A 22,455-nucleotide genomic window follows, 5' to 3' on the forward strand; every position below is an offset into this window, starting at 1 on the left:
GTGTATTGGGAGGTGGGGGTGTATTGGGAGGTGGGGGTGTATTGGGAGGTGGGGGTGTATTGGGAGGGGGTTGTATTGGGACAGGGGTGTATTAGGAAGGGTGTGTATTGGGAAGGGTGTGTATTGGGAGAGGGGATGTATTGGGAGGTGGGGTTGTATTGGGAGGTGGGGTGTATTGGGAGGTGGGGTGTATTGGGAGGTGGGGGTGTATTGGGAGGTGGGGGTGTATTGGGAGGTGGGGGTGTATTGGGAGGTGGGGGTGTATTGGGAGGGGGTTGTATTGGGACAGGGGTGTATTAGGAAGGGTGTGTATTGGGAAGGGTGTGTATTGGGAGAGGGGATGTATTGGGAGGTGGGGTGCATTGGGAGGTGGGGGTGTATTGGGAGGTGGGGGTGTATTGGGAGGTGGGGGTGTATTAGGAGCGGGGATGTATTGGTAGGTGGGGTGTATCGGGAGGGGAGGTATCGGGAGGGGAGACGTATTGGGAGGGGGGACGTATTGGGAGGGGGGACGTATTGGGAGGGGGGACGTATTGGGAGGGGGGACGTATTGGGAGGGGGGACGTATTGGGAGGGGGGGGCGTATTGGGAGGGGGGACGTATTGGGAGGGGGGGGCGTATTGGGAGGGGGGGGCGTATTGGGAGGGGGGACGTATTGGGAGGGGGGACGTATTGGGAGGGGGGACGTATTGGGAGGGGGGGCGTATTGGGAGGGGGGGCGTATTGGGAGGGGGGGGCGTATTGGGAGGGGGGACGTATTGGGAGGGGGGTGTATTGGGGAGGTGTATTGGGAGGTGGGGTGTATTGGGAGGTGGGGTGTATTGGGAGGGGGGGTGTATTGGGAGGGGGGGGTGTATTGGGAGGGGGGGGGTGTATTGGGAGGGGGAGCTGTATTGGGAGGGGGGGTGTATTGGGAGGGGGGGGTGTATTGGGAGGGGGGGCTGTATTGGGAGGGGGGGCTGTATTGGGAGGGGGGGTGTATTGGGAGGGGGGGTGTATTGGGAGGGGGGGGTGTATTGGGAGGGGGGGGTGTATTGGGAGGGGGGGTGTATTGGGAGGGGGGGGTGTATTGGGAGGTGGGGGGTGTATTGGGAGGTGGGGGGTGTATTGGGAGGTGGGTGTGTATTGGAGGGGGGGTGTATTGGGAGGGGGGGTGTATTGGGAGGGGGGGGTGTATTGGGAGGGGGGCGCAGTGTGGGACAGCAAGAGGTTTGGATTTTCACAAGCCAGCTGTGAGGAAATGCTTCCAGACATCGTCCCTGATTATCCTGGCTCAGGTTGCAAGAATTTGTGGCCATTTCTGCCACCTAACCCCGCCCCCTCCATTCCCAGAGCCCTGCCACCCCAGGAAATCCCGATCAGCTCCTGTCGTCAGTGGATCTCCCAGAAATGGCGAAGCTAACAGTTGGAAATGGAAGGTTTGAGTTTGGAGGGAGAGCTCAGGTAGTTTGACCTGATCCCACTGCCTTAGACATCAAGCCCATGTTGAGGAAGCTTTGCAGAATCCAGGACTGTTTGCTCATCTCTGCTGTTCATCTCAGCAAGTGGAGGGTGTGGGAAAGACAAACAGGCAGGAAATTTCCATTCCCTCACTCAACCCCCGTCCCCGCCCTCCCAACCTTGAACAACTGCATTGATATACTGCCCATTACACATACTAAAACGTGGTTTGGGAGAAATTTGACAAGGAACCACATAACAAAATACTTGGACAATCTGACCAATTGTTGGTCAAAGATGGAGATTCTAGGGATTGTGTTGAGAGAGTGGAGAAGTGAGTAGGATTCAGGAAGGAATTCCAGGACCTGGAGCCAGAGCAGCTTAAGATACAGTCAATGGTGGAATAATGGGGCTCAGGGATGAGACACAGATCAGAACTTTGTAGGGGTTATGGCCTCTATCACTCACCTTGTGATCAAACACAACACCAAGGCAGGACACAGTTTAGTTCATACACAGGCAGCTGCTACAGAGAGGGACAGAGCCAGGGTCTAACTAGGAGCTCCCATTTCCAAAATAGGAAACTTGGACAACATTTAATTTGATTTATTATTGTCACATGTACCTAGGTACAGTGAAAAGTTTGGTTTAGCATGCAGTACAGTAAGATTATACCACACAAAGACCACGGAGTGATAAACAGAGTGAAGAATACAAAGTTACAGCTACAGAGAAGGGCACAAAAAGCAAGGTCAACATTAGATTAGAACGTCAGCGTTTAGAAGCAAATGGGCTGATTAAACATAGACAGCATGGCTTTGTGCAGGGGAGACCACGCCTCACTAACTTGATTGAGATTTTTGAGGTGATGAAGATGATTAGAGGGAAAAACAGTTGATGTAGTCTACCAGGACTTGAGCGAAGGTTTTGCTAAGGCCCCTCATGGCAGATTGGTACAAAAGGTGAAGTGGTAACGGGGTGAGCTGGCAAGATGGATATGGAACTGGCTGTGCCATAGGAAACAGAGGGTAGTGGTGGAAGGGACTTTTCAGAATGGAGCATTGTGGCTCGTGCTGGGGCCTCTGCTGTTTGTGATCGACTCATGATTTGGCAGAAAACATAATTGATCTAATTAGTATGTTTGCAGAAGACACAAAGATTGTTGGAGTTGTGAATAGTGAGGAGGATTGTCAGCAAACATTGCAAGACATGTGCATGGGCAGAAAAACGACAGATGGAGTTAAATCTGAACAAACGTGAGGTGATGCATTTTGGAAGGTCAAGTGCAGGTGGAAATTATACAGTGAATGACAGAACCCTTAGGAATATTGATATAGAACACAGAACTGTACAGGAGGAATCTACGCAGAGGGATCTGGGTGTGCAGGTCCACAGATCATTGAAGGTGGCGGTGCAGGTAGATAAGGCAGTGAAAAAGGCCAATGGTATGTTTGCCTGCATTCGAAGAGGCATTGAGTTGAAGGATAAAATAAGTTATACTCTGCAGCTTTATAGAAGTTGTTAGCCCACACTTAGAATATTGTGTACAGTTCTGGTTACCACACTACCAGAAGGACGTGGATACTTTGGAGGAGGTTCAGAAAAGGTTTACCTGGTGCAGGGGAATTTTAGTTATGAAGGACGGTTGGATTGTCTTCACTGGAATGCAGGCGGCCTAGGGGCGACCTGACTGAAGTTTATAAGATTGTGAATGGCGTGGAAAGTATGAGGCTTTTTCCCCAGGGTGGAGGGGTCAATTATTAGGCGATGCAGATTCAAGGTGGAAGGTGGTTAGAGAGATGTGAGAGGCAGGTTTTTCTCGCAAAGGATGGTGAGTGCCTGGAACAAGCTGCCAGAAGTAGTAGTGAAAGCAGACACAACAGCAGCATTCAGGAAGCACCTGGATGAATAGGGAGGGAACAGAGGGATGTGGATCCTGTAAATGAAGACAGTTTTAATATGGAAGGGCAAAATGTGTGGGTGCAGGCTGGGAGGGCTGAAGGGCTTGTTCCTGTGCTGTATTGTTTTTTGTTCTAGATTTGAAAGTCGAAAGTCCATCAGAAAACTGATACCTCGAGGAAGAAGCTGCTCGAGCCTGTTGGTATGTATGTTGAAGCTTTTGTATCTTCTGGCCAATGAAAGAGGGTGGAAGAGAACTTTGATGATATTGGCTGCCTTTCCAAGGCAGTGAGAAGTGTAGGTGGTGTCAGCAGATTGAGGGTTAGCTTGCGTGATGGTCTGGGCTGTGTTCACAACTCTCTCTAATTTCTTACGGTCCTGGGCAGAGCAGTTGCCATACCAAGCCATGACGCCGCCAGATAGATGCACCATAGAAAGCGTTCTATGAAGGATGTTGAGAGTCATTATATACATGCCAAATTTCCTTAGCCTCCTGAGGAGAGGCATTGTTGTGCCATCTTGACCAACGCATCAATGCGAGTGGTCCAGGATGGATTGTTGGTTATCATCACTTCTAGCAACTTGATACCCATCTCCATCTCAACTCCATTGATGTAGATAGGAGCATGTCCTCCTCCTTGCTTCCTGAAGTTGATGATCAAGTCTTTAGTTTTGCTGACGTTGAGGGAGAGATTGTTATACATACAGGGTGTTGGAGCAGGAACTCAAACATAAAATTTACAAAAAGAGGACCATTCAGCCCTAAAGGCATGATACAACTATCATCCAATGCCAAGTTCCTGGCTTTGCAGCCTATAAACTGTAAAGTAGTTTTGTGTTAGACACCAGAGAGGGTTCTTTAACACTCCTCCATACCCCACCTTTTCCAGGCAGCGAGTTCCAAACCAGTGCACAGAAAAAAAATCTTCAACTCACCTCTAATTTTTCAAACAATTCCTCTCAATCTATTGATCCTATATGTTCATCTCCGTGCTGAGGTCGATAGTTTGCTCATGTCACCACATCAAGACATCTTGGTTTTATCACAATTAACTTCACCTTCATTAAATCTGTCAGCCTCTTCTGTTCCAAACAGAACAACATCAGAGATCAGAAAGCTCCTTCAGCTCCAACCCTAAACACCACCTCCCTGGGGAGGGAATTCCAGGATTTTGTCCCAGCGACATTAAAGGAACAGCGCTATATGTTTCCAAGTCAGGATGGTGAGTGGCTTGGAGAGGAACTTGCAGGGGACAGTGTTCCCATGTATCTGCTGCCCTTGTTCTTCTGGATGGAGGTGGTCCTGAGGATCGTTGGTGAATTTCTGCAGTGCATCTTGTAGATGGTACACACTGCTGCTACTGAGCATCGGTGGTAAAGGGAGTGGGATGTTAGTGGATGTGGTGCCTATCAAGTGGGAGCTGCAGTTCTGGATGGTGTCGAGCTCCTCGAGTGTTGTTGGGGCTGTACCCATCCAGGCAAGTGGGGAGGGTATTCCATCATATTCCCAAGAGTACCTGTCAGAACTCTGCTCCTCAACAGACAACCTCCTGCTACCTCCACCCACTCCCCACAAACCTGGCACATGCCTCCGAAGATTGGTGCTATTCAACAAAGCCACACAGATTTGAAGTTTTGTTTTTATTTATAAATATTCACATCAGTGGATTAATCACTTGTATTTCTGGAATGTTCCTGTGCACTGCTCACCCGGATAGGCACAAAAACAACTTTAATGGCTTGTCACCCGAGGTCAGAGGGCATTTGCTGAACGGATCCCCAATAGATGGGAACACCTTGTGTCCAGGTAATGTCTTTGGTAAGTGGGTGTGTTTAAGAGAATCTGCAACAGGGCAAACCCCTTTTAGCCCCATGCCCAGCGGGGAGGGGGTACATCACTGTGGGGTATTAACCCGCCTCATTTGTCAGGTTCCACTTTCACTGCCTCATCTCCAAACACTGAAAATTACCCCTTCCCCACCTGACTTGGGGAGGGGAGGCGGTGGGGGGTGGAAAGAGATGTACGGGGATTGCAGACTGGGAGAATGCAGAGAGGGTGGGGTGTGTACAGGGATTGGGCAGTGGGAGGGGGTGACGGGTTTGGGGTGTGTACGGGGAATGTGGACTGGGAGGGGTTAAGGGTGGGTGGGGGGAGGCATGTATAGGGCAATGGGTGATGGGGAGGTGGGGGGGGGGGGAGAATACATGTGCAGAAGTCTCCAGTTCACACGAGATTGACCCCTCCCTCTCCCGACAGAGTGTGGGGGGGGGGGGGGCAGTGCACCCTGCTCCCACCCAGAACAAATGGGTGTCAGGTTTCCATGGAGACAGAACCCTCTCACACAGTGAGCAATTTGTTATTTTAACAGTCAAGATGTCTCATTAATACCTGATACAAACTATAGAAAAACACAACTCCTTTTTTCTGAAGACACTATGATACAGAATGTAATAAGGCCGTTAAAAGATGTCAACACCATTCGTGACACATTCCCCCTGCCCCTGGCTATTTGAGGTTACTTTCCATTCGATACTCACCATTTTCCCCTCAGTAATCATCAGCCCCTTAACCAACGCCCCCTTTGAGTCAGAAGTCACACTGTCCAGGAAATGACCCCACATCCATGGGGCTGACCACTCCCTCAGGCAGGCTCACACAGGCCCTTACTGCACATTGGCACATGTCCCTTATTGCCTCCCCAAAACCCAGGATCAGAGGGGCAAGAAGTTCATTGCTTTAAAGCCCCTAAGGTCATTGGGTAGCCGAGGTCAGCCAGATCTACTATGGTTGCAGCACTGAAACAGTTGGGAAAGGGGACAGCAACCCCAGACCCACAGCAGAGGGATGGGATAGGTACGTGACAGGACCCCAAACAGAGAAATGGGGAGGGGTCACCATCTCCCGCTTGTTCCGAGCCACCAACCCCCACCACAAAGTGACACGGAGCCCGTGGACTGGAGTCACATCCTGACAGATAGCAGACATGGTTACAGAGACGGCGTGGGGTCAGAGGAGAAGCACCCGAGACAGACTGGAGCCTCTTGCCTGAGCATCGGGAGAACAGAACCCACTCACACAAAGCACCAAGTGTTGACGTGGGTCAGGTGTGTAACAACAGCTAGGCCCCGGCCAGCAAACTCCAAACCCTGAAGCAACAGACAGACAGAAACTGTTCTGTTCAAATGGAATCTCCATCTTTCCCGACTGTAAACTTTTCAAAGCTTTGTGTGTGGCTCTGCCCCTTCTCCAGTGCATTTTGAAAGTGAACTCCAATTGGCTGCTTCATTGTACAGTGCATTAAAAAACCCTCGGTGCTGGGATGGGGGCTGCTCAGCTGGGAGGGGCATCACTCAAGCAACTCTCTGCTCGTCACTGGAACATGAGTGAAACTTCCTCGTTGCTAATGACCGAAGGGAGAGCTCAGGGCACCAAGTCTATATGAAAACAGCACGTTTTGCTGTGGGCTCCAGCAGCCTATGCCAGAAGTCTGATCACCCCGTTATCAGATCCCAGCAAGAGAAGTCGTTTGGTGGGCAGGATCCCGAGGCTGGTCAGTGTCCCACGGAAGTTCTCGGAACTCAGCTTGTTCATGGAGATCGGAAGTGAGCTGTCCAGCAGCGAGTAGATCCCAATGCGATTGGCCACAGTGCCAGCTACAATCTCATTACCATGGAGATCGAATGTGTGCACGGGGTCAGAGGGTGATCGGTAATGGTGGAATGGTTTCTGGTCACACTCTTTCCAGATGGTGAGGGAGTGGTCAGTAGATGAACTGACTAGAACATTGCCCTCTGCACTCTGAACAATGGAAAAACAAGAACACAGTGAGCACCAAAACAATAACTATCTACTGATTTAGCATCCCTAAAGCAGTACAAAATTCCAAGGAGCTTAAAAGAACACTGTCAATAAGGTCAGTTTTCCCCCATTGTGTCAGAGTGCTAGGTCAGGTCCCAGGTAACCAGATGTAAATTTGAAGGTCAGTCATCAAAATAAGGAGAAGATCTCAAGATGAAGACCCACAATTCCAACAAGTTTGAGTCTGACTTTTAAACATGTGCATTTCTTCAGCTTTGGCTGACGTCCCAGCGCTGCAGAGACCCCACAAGGGAATGGTGTTTGGTGAGACTTCCTGCTGGGACAGTGAACCCTGAACCTCAGATGCCTCTCACTGTCCTGTTTACCCTGCTGTGAACCTTTAGCCAAAACCAACACTTCACCCACACACTGGCCCAGTGAACACAAACAAACTCAACTCCTTTAACCCTGGCCAGGCCACAGCACTTCAAAACTCAACATCACGAACCTGCAACAAAAAGTGCAGAGTGCTGGAAAAACTCAGCAGGTCTGGCAGCGCCTGTGGACAGAGAGAAAGAGTTAGTGTTTCAGGTTCAGTGACCCTTCATCAGAACTGAAAGCAGCTGCGGATTTAGTAAATCAAACTAATAGAAAGGGTGGGGAAATAAAGGAGAAGCAGATAAAGAGAATGATGATAAGCTGGGAGAGAATGAAATGCTGAACAGATGGTAACAGCAACTGTGAACAATTGAGAATGGGTGTGCTAGGAGGAACCCAGAGGGAACAGGACCTGGGGGTGTGAAAATGGTTGATAAACATGGGGGCAGGTGCTCTTGCTCTGAAATTGTAAAACTCAGTGGGGGGGGCTCCTGAGGACTGTAAGGTACCGACATGGAAGATGAGGTATTGATCGTCCAGGATGTGTTGAGATTTTCTGGAGCACAGCAGCAGACCTGAGACAGAAATATTGGTGTGGGAACATGGTGCGGGGGGCACGGTGTAGGCAGTGTTGAAGTGGCAGGCAACTGGAATCTCGGTCATTTTTATGGTTAAGCTTACGTGTTCGGCAAAGTGATCACCCAGTCTGTGTTTTGTATTCCCAACGTAGAGAAGACCACAGTGTGAGCAGGAATACAGTAGACTAGATTGAGTGAAATGCAGGTAAATTTCTGCTTCACCTGGAAAATGGGTCTGGAGTGAGGAGCGAAGAGCTAAATGGGCAGGTGTCATACAGACACCCCATCTTCAACATAAACAGCACCATTTCCCAGCTTTCAGTTCTGATAAAGGGTCACTGGACCCAAAACATTAGCACTGTTTCTCTCTCTTCAGGTGCTGTCGAGTTTCTCCAACACTGTTTTGATTTCAGATTTCCACTGTGCGCAGTTGTATATTTTATTGGGAAGCGAAGCACAGCACAGCAACTCTGGGTGCAGCTACACAAGCTGTAGAGTTTTGGGCAGCTGAAAGTCTGACGAACTGACTACAGCAAATCTGGGCAGGACTTAAATCGTTAATGGGGTGTGTTGCTAAACAAGGAGACCTTGTGGGAGGGCAGGTTCATTGTTCCTTGGAAGTGGAGTTGCACAGTACACAGGATAGTGAAGGCGGCGACACGGTGGCTCAGTGGTTAGCACCGCAGCCTCACAGCGCCAGGGACGCGGTTCGATTCTAGCCTCGGGCGACTGTCTGTGCGGAGTTTGCACATTCTCCCCGTGTCTGCGTGGGTTTCCTCCCACAGTCCAAGGATATGCAGACTTAGGTGGACTGGCCATGCTAAATTACCCAGCATCCAGGGATGTTTGTGTTAGACATGGGGAAATACAGGGTAGGGGAACGAGTCAGGGTGAGGTGCTCTTTGGAGTGGACCTGTTGGGCCAAAAGGCCTATTTCACTCTGTAGGGATTCTATGAAGGTGGTGTCCGGTACACTTGCCTTTATTGGTCAATGCATTGAGCGTAGGAGTTGGGAGGTCATGTTGCAGCTGTACAGGCCATTGGCTGGGCCACTATTGGAATACCGCATTCAATTCTGGTCTCAATGGCAAAAATGTGGTGAAACTCAAAAGGGTTCAGAAAAGATTTATGAGGATGTTGCCAGGTTTGGAGGGTTTGATCTATAGGGAGAGGCTGAATAGGCTGGGGCTATTTTCCTTGTAGTGTCGGAGGCTGAGGGGTGACTTTATAGAAGTCTATAAAATGAGGGTCATGGATAGGGTGAATAGTCTTTTCCCCAGGGTAGAGGGATCCAAAACTGGAGGAGCGTAGGTTTAAGGTGAGAGGGGAAAAGACTTAAAGGGGATCTAAGGGGCAATATTTTCACACTGAGGGTGGTGCGTGTATGGAATAAGCTGCCGGAGGAAGTGGTGGAGGCTGGTACAGTTACAGCATTTAAAAGGCATCTGGATGGGGACATGGATAGGAAGGGTTTAGAGGGATACAGGCCAAATGCTGGCAAATGGGACTAGATTTATTTGGAATACCAGGTCAGCGTGGATGAGTTGGCCCAAGGGTCTGTTTCTGTGCTGTGTGGCTTGATGACTATAAAACTAGGAAATGATCAATCTGCATCAAATTAAATGACTGCAGGATCAGACAGATCCCAACAGAGATTCTGAGGTGCCTTCAGGAAGCAATCCTACAGTTTTCCCCTGGTCAGCATCGAAACGGGAGTCCGAGACCCACGGCAACACAGTGCACTCAACTGACCTCAGGACCATTAGGGAGGGGCAGCAAACAGGGGTTGGGTGGGGGGGTGCGGGAGACTGAGCAGGGGTAACATGCAGGAAACTGCCCAGGAACGGTCACATCCCAGGGAGACAAATGAACCAATTCATTGTGGCCAAATTTTCAGACAACACAAAAATAACGTGGTAAGGCAGGTTGTGACATGGACACAAACAGATTAGAGAGAGAGGTACTGATCTATTAAGTTAGTGCGGGAGAATAGTTGGTAAATGGAGTGTAACGTACGAAAAAAGTGTAAAGAACAGATTATTGGAGAAAAACTGCAAAATCCTGGGGGAAACTTGTGCAGGAAACACAGGAAGCTAGCACACAGGTGCTCATCAGGAACTTTGCAGGAATGTTCATCCACATTTCACGTGGGTTGGAGTGTAAGAGTTAGGGAAGTCTTACTGCAAAACATACAAGCTGCAGTTGAGACCACATCTGGAGTAACGTGAGCAGTTTTGGTCCCCCTTTTAAGGGCAGATATAATTTTGTTTGTAGTTAATTCTGAGGTTAAACAGATGGGAACTCGACGTGCTGGAATTTAGAAGAATAAAAGCTGGTGTCACTGAAGTGTTTAAGGGGTTTGACAGGGTGAATACTGAGACGGTGTTTCCCTTCATCGGACCAGAAGATAGTCTCAGAATAAAAGCTGCCATTAACAGACTGAGATGGGGAGGAGTCTCTGCTCTCAGGGGGTTGAGCGTTTCCAAAACCTGTGAGGACAGAGTCCGCGTGCATATTTAAGTCTGAGATTTTCATAGAATAGAATCCCTAGTGTGGAAACAGGCCCTTTGGCCCAAGCAGTCCAGACCAAACCCCAGACCATCCCACCCAGACCCATCCCCCTATAACCCGTAATCGACACCTCCCTGGACACGATGGCCAATCCACTGTAACCTGCACTTGCTTGGACTGTGCGAGGAAACCGGAGCACCCGGAGAAAACCCATGCAGACACAGGGAGTGTGTGCAAACTCCACACAAACAGTCGCCCGAGGCTGGAACGGAACCTGAGACCCTGGAGCTGTGAGGCTGCAGTGCCAATCACTGACCACACCCAAATGATCAAGAATCTAAGGAATACGGGGAAGGGCAGGAAAGCGAATGCGAGGAATGTTGAGTCAGCCTGTCTCCTCCTGGCCTGATGCACTGCCCACTCACCGCACAACACTCCGTGGTACAGCAGTCAGTTCCTCTAGGGCTCTGCCAACAGGGGTCACGCCATGCCCACAGGGCCCCCACCTTAGGTCTCTAATACAGAGTGACCATCAAATCCCTCACAAACAAATGCTGGGGATACAGAGACTCAGGGTGTACCTTGAGTTGAAGGATGTCACTGTCATGGGCCTGCCACACCTTCAGGAGGAGCCCTGTGCGAGTATCCAGCAGGTAGATGTATCCAGAGGAGAATCCCACTGCAACTGACCGCCCAGTGGGACTGACTGCGAGGCAGCGGATTAACCCAGCCGTCACGTTGGTGTTCAACCTGAACTCATGCTGCAAAACCAATACCATTCACCTGAGACACCCTCACTGCCACCACAAACCACAACACAGTCGCTAACTCCATACACCCCGGCCTCCCCCGAAACCAGGCAATCCCACCGCACCGCGCCCAGCGCCTCACAACACTGACAGCGAGGCACCCCCTCTGCAGCCCATCTCCCGCACCCTCTCCCAACATCACAGCACCCCACTCCGCGCCAATCCCACCATCACGCACGCCCACCCCAGGCAACACAACACCCCACCTCCCTCCCACGCCTGCCACCCCTACTACCGCACCAACCCCTCTCCTCCGACAGCATGCTGCCCCCACTAACCCCTCCAACATCGCGGCACCCCACTCCGCGCCAATCCCACCACCACCCCGCCAAGCAACATGACACCCCACCTCCCCCCACCCGTGGCTGCGCGCGCGCCCCCCCCCCCCCCACCAACTACCGCACCACCCCCTCTCCTCTAACAGCATGCTGCCTCCACCACGCCCCACCCCAACAGCGCAGGGCCCCTTGCACCAACCTCCCCGAAACTGCACCCCCCAACCCCAATCATCCCATTATGGGGGGGGGGGGGGGGGGGGGGAAGAGAAGAGAGGAGCTGTTTTACCTGAAGCCCGGGTTTCCTCAGGTCAAAGAAGTGGAGGACAGAGTCTGCGGTGCTGGTGATGACGCTGCTTTGAGGAGCTGGCATTAGGGTAGCTGCTGTGATCGGATTTCGAGTGTCAAACCCATTAAAAACACGGATGGTCTTCCCTGAAACAGATAAACCAGAATGTTCCAAATCTGTTTGGGAAAGGTGTACAGCTTGCGGAAGGTAGGCTTCAACTCCCCATCCCAGAAACATGCCCCCGCTGCATTCCCCCCCCGCCAACATCCATCGCGCCCCGCCCCACCAAACCCTCCCTCAGAGACACTGCCCCGCTGCGACCCCCACCAAACCCTCCCTCAGTAACTCCCCCCCGCCGCCCACCACCAAACCCTCCCTCAGAGACGCCACACCCCCCCCACCAAACCCTCCCTCAGAAACACCCCCCCCACCAAACCCTCCCTCAGAGACACTGCCCCGCTGCGACCCCCACCAAACCCTCCCTCAGTAACTCCCCCCCCCGCCGCCCACCACCAAACCCTCCCCCAGAGACGCCACGCTCCCCCCCCCCCCCCCACCACCACCACCAAACCCTCCCTCAGTCCTTCCCCTCCAGCTCAGGGGTGGGGCTGGGGGTGTCTGTCGTAGGGACACGTTTCCAGCAGTAAGTGGGATTTTGGTGGATGGCCCATCGGAAAGAAAATCCCAGAACACAAAGATCCCACTCTCTGCGCTCTCCACCACCACCAGCTCAGCCTGCCAGAAAGCCCCAACATTGTGCCCAGCAGGCCTGCTGGCAGTGAGATCTTCAGCTAGGGGTGCCATCACAGATCTTCCTGACTCTGCCCAAAGACATCTGGGTTGGGTTTCTTTTTGGAGGGGTGGGGGGGGGAACTGTCCCCGTGGGTGCAGGGGGAAAACACGGTGAGGGTGAGGGCGAGGGCGAGGGCTGGGGGGTCCCACGCTGAGTTACCTGTGAACTGGTCCCAGAGGTGGATGGTGCCATCGCAGCTCACCACCTGTTGCAGTGCCTCGGCTTGGTGTGCGTAGAAGACAGACTTCCTGTGCTCAGAGTAGACAAAGCGGGGCTCCATCTCTCTCATGCCGTCACCGTAGTTATAGAGAGGCCAGAGCCGCACTGTCCTATCGCGGCCAGCACTCAGAAAGAAGTTCTCACCACTCATGCTCGACAGGGATTTGATGGTACCTGTGTGCCCAGCGAAGGTCTGCAGCCGAATCTGATGGAAGTGGAAGTGGGTATCGTACTGACTCAGCCCGATCTCATACTGCCAATAGGCCAGCCAATTCCCACACAGCATCCGGGTACTGCGGGGCAGCTCCTGTTTCAAGGCACCCCCCTGCTGGCAGCCAGCCAACGCCAAAGGGGTGGGGGACTGCTTCACCTGGGCCGAGAGACAAGGCTCCGAAACGCTGTCTGCTGGGATCTCAATCCGATTCCCCACTGTCACGCTCCCAAACGTCCCCGTTACTCCATCGTCAGCCAGAGGCCGGTCCTGGAAGGGGACAGATTTCCCATGCTGGGCACCCAGAGACAGCACGATGGCTGATTCCAGACTCTGCACGCTCACTGTCTCCTGGTACTGGGTCATCAGCTTCCAGACATGATCGTGATTCCACACAACTTTCTTAATCATCGCATCACCTGCAGACATCAAACAGCTTCACTCAGAGGCTGAGAATCAATTGTCAGAGCCAGCCTCCCTGCCCCATTGCTCCTCCCACAGAAGGACACAGAGTTGGGGTTAGGCCTGAGATGGGCCCCACGTGGAACAGAGACAAAACATCTCCTAGCCCCTCAGAACGAGGCCAGTGAAGGGGGATCCGAGAGGCATGAACAGCAGCCCAGCTCACTGTGTCCCTCCTACCCGAGACCTTCCAGAGAGAGGCCTCAATGATGTGAACCTCCCACTCGTGCCTCCCACACACCACCCCCCAAAACCACCCCTCACCAATCAAGCAGTTGAATGGGACGTAGGCAGAATAAGCCATCTCCAAACTGAACACCTTCTGCAGCTCCTGGAGTGCAGTGGGATCCCAGCCTCGATCCTGGCTGTCGAAGTGTCCAGGGCCTCCAGGCTTCAGTCTCTCACTCGCTCCCACCTGTGGGGAGAGAAGCAAACTCAGGACAAACAGCCGAGGGCCTGACCAAGAGCAACTAAACGTCCACCTCAATCTCCCGAGTGAGGGCTCCTTCTCTCAAATATCTCAGACCAGGGTCTGCTTTACTCCCGCGGTGCTGACCCTCCAACAGCGCGGCGCTCCCTCAGCATCGCAGTGGTTTTTAATATTTTCTCTCAGTGTGGGGATGGGATGACACACATCATGTATTTGCGAAGCAATGGATTCCAGTGAAGTGCAGTTCGTGATTGGCCAATGGGGAGAGAGTGTAACATTACAAGCGACGTACCTGCTCTACATCAGTGGAAACAGAGAATCCTTCAAAGAATCGACACAGAATCTCACTCATGTGCTGGGTCACCATCTCCTGCCCAATCCTCAAGCATACCAGGACAATCAGACTGAGAGTCTTCACACAGAGCACTGAGCGAGCCTGTGCTCCACTTGGGAAACTGAGACACACACACACACAGAGAGAGAGAGAGAGAGAGAGGGGTTACCAACATCCCACTGACCCAAACAGGTTTCAACTGAGAATAGAAGCCACAGGGTAACACCTCCCACATCCACTCCTTCCAAAGCCAGCACATTCTAACCATATTAAAGCAGTCTGGAAAACCTTCATTAACAGAAGCTGGCTAGATACAGAGTGCCAAGACAGGTAGGTACTGTCCCGAGGGGTAGCACATGGTTAGAAACAGAGGAAGCTCCCTTAAATCTTTTAAACTGAAAATAAAGCCACGTTCACACTGTCCCCATCAAATGTACCTAAGTGCCCTTTGCTGAGAGCTCCAGTCAGAGACCAAAGTTCACAGACTCTTGAGGGTAGGGCCCTCTGTTGGGTACGACGGTGAATCTCTGCTCACAGTGTGTGAGCGCGCAGGGATGTGCGCGTGTAGGTCGATGTGCATATGTGGGGGCGGAGGTGGGTGCAATTTGAGCAGGTGCCTGTGTGGGGGTGGGGGAGTTGGGAAGATGTTCTGGTTTATCTGTGCACTGTGTGTGCCTCTCTCACTCCCACAGTGTGCGCGCACAGATAGGTGTTGATGTGCATCAGGTGGGGTGGAGGGTGTGAGAGATGTTCTTATTTATCTCTGCACCAAGTCTCTCTCTCGGCTTCAGGAACGTTCCCAGAAGCGACAGAAACAGACTTGCCGAAGCGCTGCCTCCCAGAGCATGGGCCTACCTGGTGTACGGTGATGTCAGTGCCTCCAGCACTGGGAGAAGCACCTCCTGGTTAATCTTGGGCAGTACATCCATTAAGGTGGTGTCTGACAGATAAACGATGATCTTCTGCATCAGGACCACACCAGACAGTAACCCTGCCTCCTTCCGACTGTTCAACCTCCAGCTGTTACCGGGGCCAACCTGCAGGGTCAGAGTTCACGTCAGTAGGAAGCCAGTCGGGCACAGCCGCTCCAGTCTTTCCAAGTGGGGGTAACGGGGTGTGTGCACGCGTCCCTGTGCTCACATGTATCCACATGCAGCTGTGTGCCTGTTTGCATGCACGCATCCCTGTGCATGAGCGTATCCACATTCAGCTGAGTGCCTGTCTGTGTGCACCCGTTCCTGTGCTCGCCTGTGCTGGCACATGTCCACATGCGGCTGTGTGCCCGTCCACGTGCGCACACGTGTCCATGTGCACACCTATGCATGCGCATGTCCACGTGTAGCTGTGTTCCTATCTGCACGCTCGCTTCCATGTGCGTGCGCGTGTCCACGTACAGCTCTGTGCCTGTCTGTGTGCGCATGTGCTTGTGGAAGTCTGTGTGCACGTGCCCCCAAAGGAAACAGTTTTTCATTAAAAACCCCAAACACTCCGAGTTAGAAACAGCGTCTGTCACTGGCTCAGGTGTTATTGCCCACCCTCACAAAATCCAGGTTGGGTAAAGTTCAGGGTTTTAAGAATATTTATCAGCTTACCAGGTACATGACGTAGGTGAAGCACTGGTATGTTAGTACAGGCTCCCCATACAACTGGGCCACGTACATCAGGCATTCCAGGACTGGCCTTGCTGTTAGATCCCCCAGCACCAGCCGGCACTCACAGACATTCCCCACGTCAGCAGCGTCGTCATCGAGAGATACAAACTGATGCTTCTCGGAACCTGCAACCGGGGCAATTCAAATTAATTCCACTCAGGTCAGCTGCAGGTAGAGTTTACATTTAAACATGAGAGCAATTTCACTGTCTGTTTCAAAATCTGCCCCTCCCCACCCCCAGCCCCAGGACAGATACCCTCTCACCAGCCAACCCCAGCCCACACCATCCACCCCCAGCCACACATGACAGAGGACAGCAGAACTCCGAGGTGCAGAGGGATCTGGGAGTTCTAATGTCGGAGTGACAGCAGGGCAGTACACAGGTACAGCATGTAATCAGGAAGGGCACCGGGATGCTATCCTTCAGTAAAAGATTCCCTGTTCCAGTGACACTGGGAATTGGTGAGGCCACATCTCGAACACTGTGTGCGGTTTCAGTCCCTTTCTTGAAGGAAGGGTGTAAATGTGTGGGAGCTGATTCAGGGAGAGGATTTCAGGGATTGATCCCTGGAATGAGCAGGTTGTTTTCTAGGGAAAGGTCAGACAGACTAGGTTTGTTCCTGCAGTCATTCTAAAAAGAAAGGGGCGGGGGGGGTGGCGACTGATGGAAGCATACTGATGGTCTCACCAAGGGGATTGTGGGAAGGGTATATCCCATGTGGGCCACGGGAGGGAGTCACGCTGGTTTAAGATGAGGGTCACCCTTTTACGGTGGAGGGGAGAGGGAGGTTTTTATCTCAGAGGGTCGTGGGGCTTTGGAACACGCTGCATCAGCAGGTGGGGGCTGGGGAGGGCAGTGAATATTTTTAGCAAGGTCATCCCTGTTAGGAAGGGGAATCAAGGGTTATCAGGAATAGCTGGGTACATGTGACTTGAAAGACAGATCAGCCACAATCATATTGAAAGGGAGAGATGGCTCGAGGGGCTGAATGGCCTACACCTATTTGCTCACTGAAACCAAGATAATCACGGCTCACGAAAGGCCTGGATCAAAAGGGCTACATTACCCAAGTAGCAGCTTGTAAACAGTCGCAGGAGATTCCGAACGATGTACCTGGAGCTCAGGGTGGGTCCCAGCTTTGCAGTCAACCACTTCACCGTCTTACAGGCAGTGTCTGCACAGCAACAAACCGACCATTCAGCTTCAGGAGGCAGCACAGTTCACAGTAAACCCGCCATGATCCTTCTGTGACCTCTCACCTGACCCCCACCCACCGCCCCAGGGGCGACCCCTGCTCGTTGGGCACACCACTGCCCTGTACCCCTCCTAGCCAAACCCCACCCACCCCGGGACCACCACCACCCCCCCCATCCCCCCTACCACCACCACCCTCGCTGGGCCTCCAACCTGGCGCTTGCTATGGTGGGGATATGTCGGAAGCCATGTGGGCCACACCCATACCCATTCCCCAGGCTCAGTTATCACCCCGACATCCCCCCAGGCTCCAGCGTGGGGAGGCTCTGCAGGCTAACCCCAGTGCTCTAACTCACCAAACAGGATCTTCTGCTCCTTCCCCTCGCTCAGCAGCTCCTCTTCCTCCTCATCCACACCATTCCCCTTCGGGAGGGATGCCCTGTCCTTAGGATCAGGCACAGAGTAGAAGACAGTGTCCTCAGGAGCTGTCCCCTCATCGTCCCCATCTCCCTCAACGTCGTCCTCCTCCTCCATCCCCCCCTCCTCCCCCCCCTCACCCCCGGGCTGTACAAGGAGACTCTCAGCCAGTTTGACCTCCTGATGACTGTCCGTGGAACGGAGGCTCAGTCTCTCCTTGGAATCCCAGTCAGTTCCTCGGTCCTCAGCCGAAGAGTCACTGTTACTGCTCTTATCACTCAGCTTCCCCAAGCTGACGGACTCCTGTTCCCGGTCACTCAGGAAGATCCCATTCTGGAATTCCTCGTTCTCTGTCAGCTCGGCCTGCTCACTGAAGCTGATGCCTGAGGAGAAGTCGATGAAACTGGAAGAGTCACACTGTCCTGTAGCCTTCAGGTCGGTGTTGGAGTAGGATGCCGACATGTCTGACACACCTTCCTCATCATCCCCTGCTCCCTCCAGCACCCGGCCTTCCTCAGGCCCCTCATGCCCAGTGAGAACCTGGAGGATATGGGGCAGGAGGCTGTTCAGGAATGGCTGCAGGCCCAGGCGTACAATCAGTTGAACAACAAAACAATCTGTGTACAGGTAGAAACGGCTACAGACGTAGCCAGGTTTCTCATAGACTCCCAACAAGGGCTTCAGCAGGTACCGGGTGGCATTACGAGGTCCCAGAGCACGGGAAATGGGCTCAAAGAAATACCAGGCAGTGTAGACTGCTGTCAAATCATTGGACATGAGTGCGAGGACAAAGGGCAGGAGAATCTCCAGGCCCTCTGGCTGCATCTTCTCCAGAAGTTGGTCTAATTGCTGCCAGAGAGCAAAGACAAAATCACGGCCCTGATCCCCATCCTCTGCCCAGTGTGAATAGTAGGTGCAGACAAACCGGTGAAGAGGGCTGAAGTAATGAGGGAAGGGGATGGTGGGGCAGCAGGGGCTGAGCAGCTGGCCGGGGCTGGGGGGTGGTAACCCCTCACAGACAGCTCGATATTCAAACAGGCTGCTCCAATCGGCCTGGCCCGGAGGCTTCACTAACTCCTCGAGGCTCTCGTGAAGCTGCAGTAACGTTGAGGCAGCGTGTTGGAGGGGAGGGGCGATCTCTCTCATGTGGTGGACACACAGCTTCCGCACAGCCAGGAAACGATCCCACAGAGGAGCGTCCAGTGCCTGAGCTCGCAGCCGCTGAGCAAAGAAGATTTCAGCGATGAGGATCCCAAACGCCTGCATGTCCCTCTGGACAAACTGGGAGAAGGGGGGCTGAGGATCCTGATCCTGGAGTACAACCTCCGGCAGCTCACTGTACAACCCACGGAGCAGGAAGTTGTCGAGTTTCTCGAGTTCCTCCAGAGACTGCAGAGGATTGAAACCCTCGGGGAGTTGGATCTTGGCCTCGAGGAGCTCCTGCGAAGCTGCGCCTCGGTTCCCTCTGCTGCTGGGAGCTCGGCAATCCACCATCGTCACATTACAGGCAGCGGCGGGAGGGGAGACCTCTGAAGGCTTTCCTGGGCCAGATAGGGAATCCAGTGCCTCCGTCCCCTCCTCCAGATCCTCCTCCTTCAGACAATCGCCAGGTCCCTGCCCCTCCGAGCCCACAGTCTCCACCACCAGGTCATTCACTGCACCCAGGGGCTGGGTGTCTGCTGCCTCCTTCAGGCTGATGGGGGGCACGGGATGTGGTGGGGTACAGCTGCCCCCGCACAATCTAGGTGGGTGTGGCTGGTCAAACAGCTGTACAACTCCGTAGCTGGTCAGGTGGGTGTGACCATCCACGAGGTGCAGGCAGACATTCTTTGATCTGACTGCTTCCCTCCCGGTCAGTTTGTACCCAAACGTCAGGTCAATCCAATGGTGCAGACTGAGAGAGACCTCCTTCGATTCCAGCAGCTTGCGGTGGATATCGATGAACTCCTGATTGGAGCTGCACCAGGTGGGAATATCCAGGTCAGGCATGTCAGAGTGGATGGACTGGAAGATGGTGGGATCAGTGTAAAACTCGGGGATACATTCGTCTGGGGTCCAGGACTGCATCCGTTCCATGCTTGCAGGATACTCGTTGGCTTCCCACTGGGATCGGACATGACTACAGAGCACAGAGCGGGGGGTCCTCCGAGCTTTGTAAACATAGAAGGTGATATCGGAGAGAACGTCGGAAATGTGGTGAGGGACGTGAAGCTGTTCTCCAGTCTGACCTCCAGCTACGAAAGCTTCCTTGGTCATCTCGTAGGTAAAATCCAGCTGTTTGTCTCCCTTGTTGAGCCGGAATTTGGATTTGCGGAGATCCCGGAATTTTCCGTATGGGGCGGTGAAATCCACCACCCAGGGCAGGACCGGGTGGTAGTTAGGATCACCTGCTCTGCGGCCTGTGAGTCTGTTCAGTGCCATCAGGTAGGTGAAGTTACTAATGCGCCCATGTACCCAGTGTGTGGCTAGTGCTGGCAGAGGTAACTCCTCCAACTGCCCACTCAAGGCTGCCTGCTCACTGCCCTGGTCACCAGCTTCCTCCCCGGTCAGCTCCCCGGCCTCTGGCCTCTCGTAGTCAGACAGGCTGAGCTGCAGTTGGACATGGAGTCTCTCATCCAGCTTGAGGTGAGTCAGGGACAGGCTGCCGCAGGCCAGCCCTGCCTGGTGAGCAGCCTGCATGGCTTGGAGAACCTGGTACAGGAGGAAGAGCACCTTGGCATTGCTGTTCGCCAGCTTGGCAGGGCTGTAGATCACCACATCCCTGAGCGAATACTGACAGAAGGGCTGGATCACATACAGGAGCTGGGCTGACTCCAGCAGGGCCTCTGCAGGAAGCAAGTTCGGCTGCGTCTCCCGGCTGATGGGGACTGGAGAAGGGCCAGGCTCTCGCGAAGAGTCTCCCCCAATCCAGATGAAGCTGCAGCCATAGAGTCGGCTGAGAGCCGCCTTCAAAACCTCAAGGCAGCACACTGCAGGTTTCTCCCGATGGGGTACAGCAGAATGTACCGAACGGCCCTGGGTCATCCGCCACAGGTTTCGGTAATTCTGCTCAGCCACATGCTGCATGAAGCCAGACACAGAGTTCAGGTCCAGGCTGTTGGCTCTGCTCTCTGCTCCCCCGGTCGCACAGCTCAGATCGGGGCTCACAGGGTAGGCCAGGTGGCTCTTTCTCAGGACCTGGAGGGAGACTCGTGTCCAGCCAGCTGGAAGCTTGCTGACTGATCGCTGCAGGAAGCTTGTCACCTCAGCATCAGTGAGACCTTCGGGCCTGGGACAGCAACTTGGCAGCAACTTCCTATCCTTCAGGCTGCTCAGCCACTTGGTGGGCACATATGCCACCAGCGAGCACCCTTCACCAGGGCCCAACTGCCTGTGGTCAATGACCAGCTCCTTCTCCACACGGGAAACCAGACTGTCCATGCTCATGACCTGATGCTGGGCATTGATGATGCAGCCTCCCGCTTCTCCACAGAACCGCACCTTCAAATACACAAACATCAAACCCAATCAGAACTTCACAAAAAACAAAACACTTCCTCAGCCTCAAACAGCACCGAAACCTGGACGTGCTGACAAATATTTCACCTGCGCAGAGCCAATGGCATCAGTATCTCATCAGTGTTGCAAAGTGGGAAACTTGTGCACAGACAGAGAACCTAAAGGAGAGCAGAGATTTACCAACCCCATCCCCCTCACCCACGCTCCCAGCACAGGGTGAGATACAGAGTAAAGCTCCCTCTGCACTGTCCCCCATCAGAAGCTCCCACGGGCAGGGACAGGGACAGCACAGGGTTAGATACAGAGTAAAGCTCCCTCTACTATGTGCCCCATCAAATATTCCCAGGGACAGAGACAGCACAGGGTTAGATACAGAGTAAAGCTCCCTCTACAATGTCCCCATCAAACACTCCCATGGGCATGGACAGGGACAGCACAGGGTTAGATACAGAGTAAAGCTCCCTCTACAATGTCCCCATCAAACACTCCCACGGGCAGGGACAGGGACAGCACAGGGTTAGATACAGAGTAAAGCTCCCTCTACAATGTCCCCATCAAACACTCCCACGGGCAGGGACAGGGACAGCACAGGGTTAGATACAGAGTAAAGCTCCCTCTACAATGTCCCCCATCAAACATTCCCAGGGACAGAGACAGCACAGGGTTAGATACAGAGTAAAGCTCCCTCTACAATGTCCCCATCATACATTCCCAGGGACAGAGACAGCACAGGGTTAGATACAGAGTAAAGCTCCCTCTACACTGTCCCCATCAAACACTCCCACGGGCAGGGGCAGGGGCAGGGACAGGGACAGCACAGGGTTAGATACAGAGTAAAGCTCCCTCTACAATGTCCCCCATCAAACATTCCCAGGGACAGAGACAGCACAGGGTTAGATACAGAGTAAAGCTCCCTCTACAATGTCCCCCATCAAACATTCCCAGGGACAGAGACAGCACGGGGTTAGATACAGAGTCAAGGTCCCAGGGACGGGGATAATGCTCTATGTTCCCGACCTCGGTTCCTGTCTCCGAGGATTTCCAGGAGGAGCCGCGTTTCCCCGGGAAAAGGGAAGGTCCCGATACCGGGCTCACACTCACCTCCCGCAGCTGCTCCTTCCGGAGGTGAACGTCTGGCAGGCGGAGTCAGGTGACCGGTCACACGACTCACAGTTTGGATACATTCTGAGCATGTGACCCGGAATCCGGAAACAGCCAGACAAGGAGGTGGGGCCCAGGGACACAGACATCCCCCACAAACACACA

At 53.2% G+C, this 22,455-nt stretch overlaps 2 protein-coding genes across 3 annotated transcripts in view; one reads left to right on the forward strand and one right to left on the reverse strand.

The window, feature by feature from the left end:
* Positions 1 to 5,617: 5,617 nt before the first annotated feature.
* wdr81 (WD repeat domain 81) lies at positions 5,618 to 22,356 on the reverse strand. Of its 2 annotated transcripts, XM_059655459.1 has the most exons (11): positions 22,291 to 22,356; positions 17,631 to 21,171; positions 17,147 to 17,254; positions 16,020 to 16,204; positions 15,283 to 15,464; positions 14,386 to 14,548; positions 13,928 to 14,078; positions 12,931 to 13,620; positions 11,979 to 12,124; positions 11,187 to 11,366; positions 5,618 to 7,138 (listed from the first exon to the last, which is right to left on the reverse strand). In XM_059655459.1, exons 2-11 carry the CDS (start codon positions 21,115 to 21,117, stop codon positions 6,815 to 6,817), a joined length of 5,616 nt encoding a protein of 1,871 aa, XP_059511442.1. In that variant the 5' UTR covers positions 21,118 to 21,171; positions 22,291 to 22,356; the 3' UTR covers positions 5,618 to 6,814. The 2 variants fall into 2 exon arrangements, with proteins under 2 accessions (XP_059511442.1, XP_059511441.1); XM_059655458.1 differs by lacking the exon at positions 22,291 to 22,356 and having other exon boundaries at positions 17,631 to 22,281.
* si:ch211-167j9.5 (fibroblast growth factor receptor 1) overlaps positions 22,189 to 22,455 on the forward strand; it is a 42,262-nt gene continuing 41,995 nt past the window's right edge. The window contains exon 1 of the mRNA XM_059655340.1: positions 22,189 to 22,382. Within this exon, the coding sequence (XP_059511323.1) occupies positions 22,189 to 22,382 (194 nt within the window). The remainder of the gene's footprint in view (positions 22,383 to 22,455) is intronic.

The sequence above is a fragment of the Stegostoma tigrinum genome, chromosome 27, assembly GCF_030684315.1.
Source record: "Stegostoma tigrinum isolate sSteTig4 chromosome 27, sSteTig4.hap1, whole genome shotgun sequence".
Taxonomy (NCBI): Eukaryota; Metazoa; Chordata; class Chondrichthyes; order Orectolobiformes; family Stegostomatidae; genus Stegostoma; species Stegostoma tigrinum.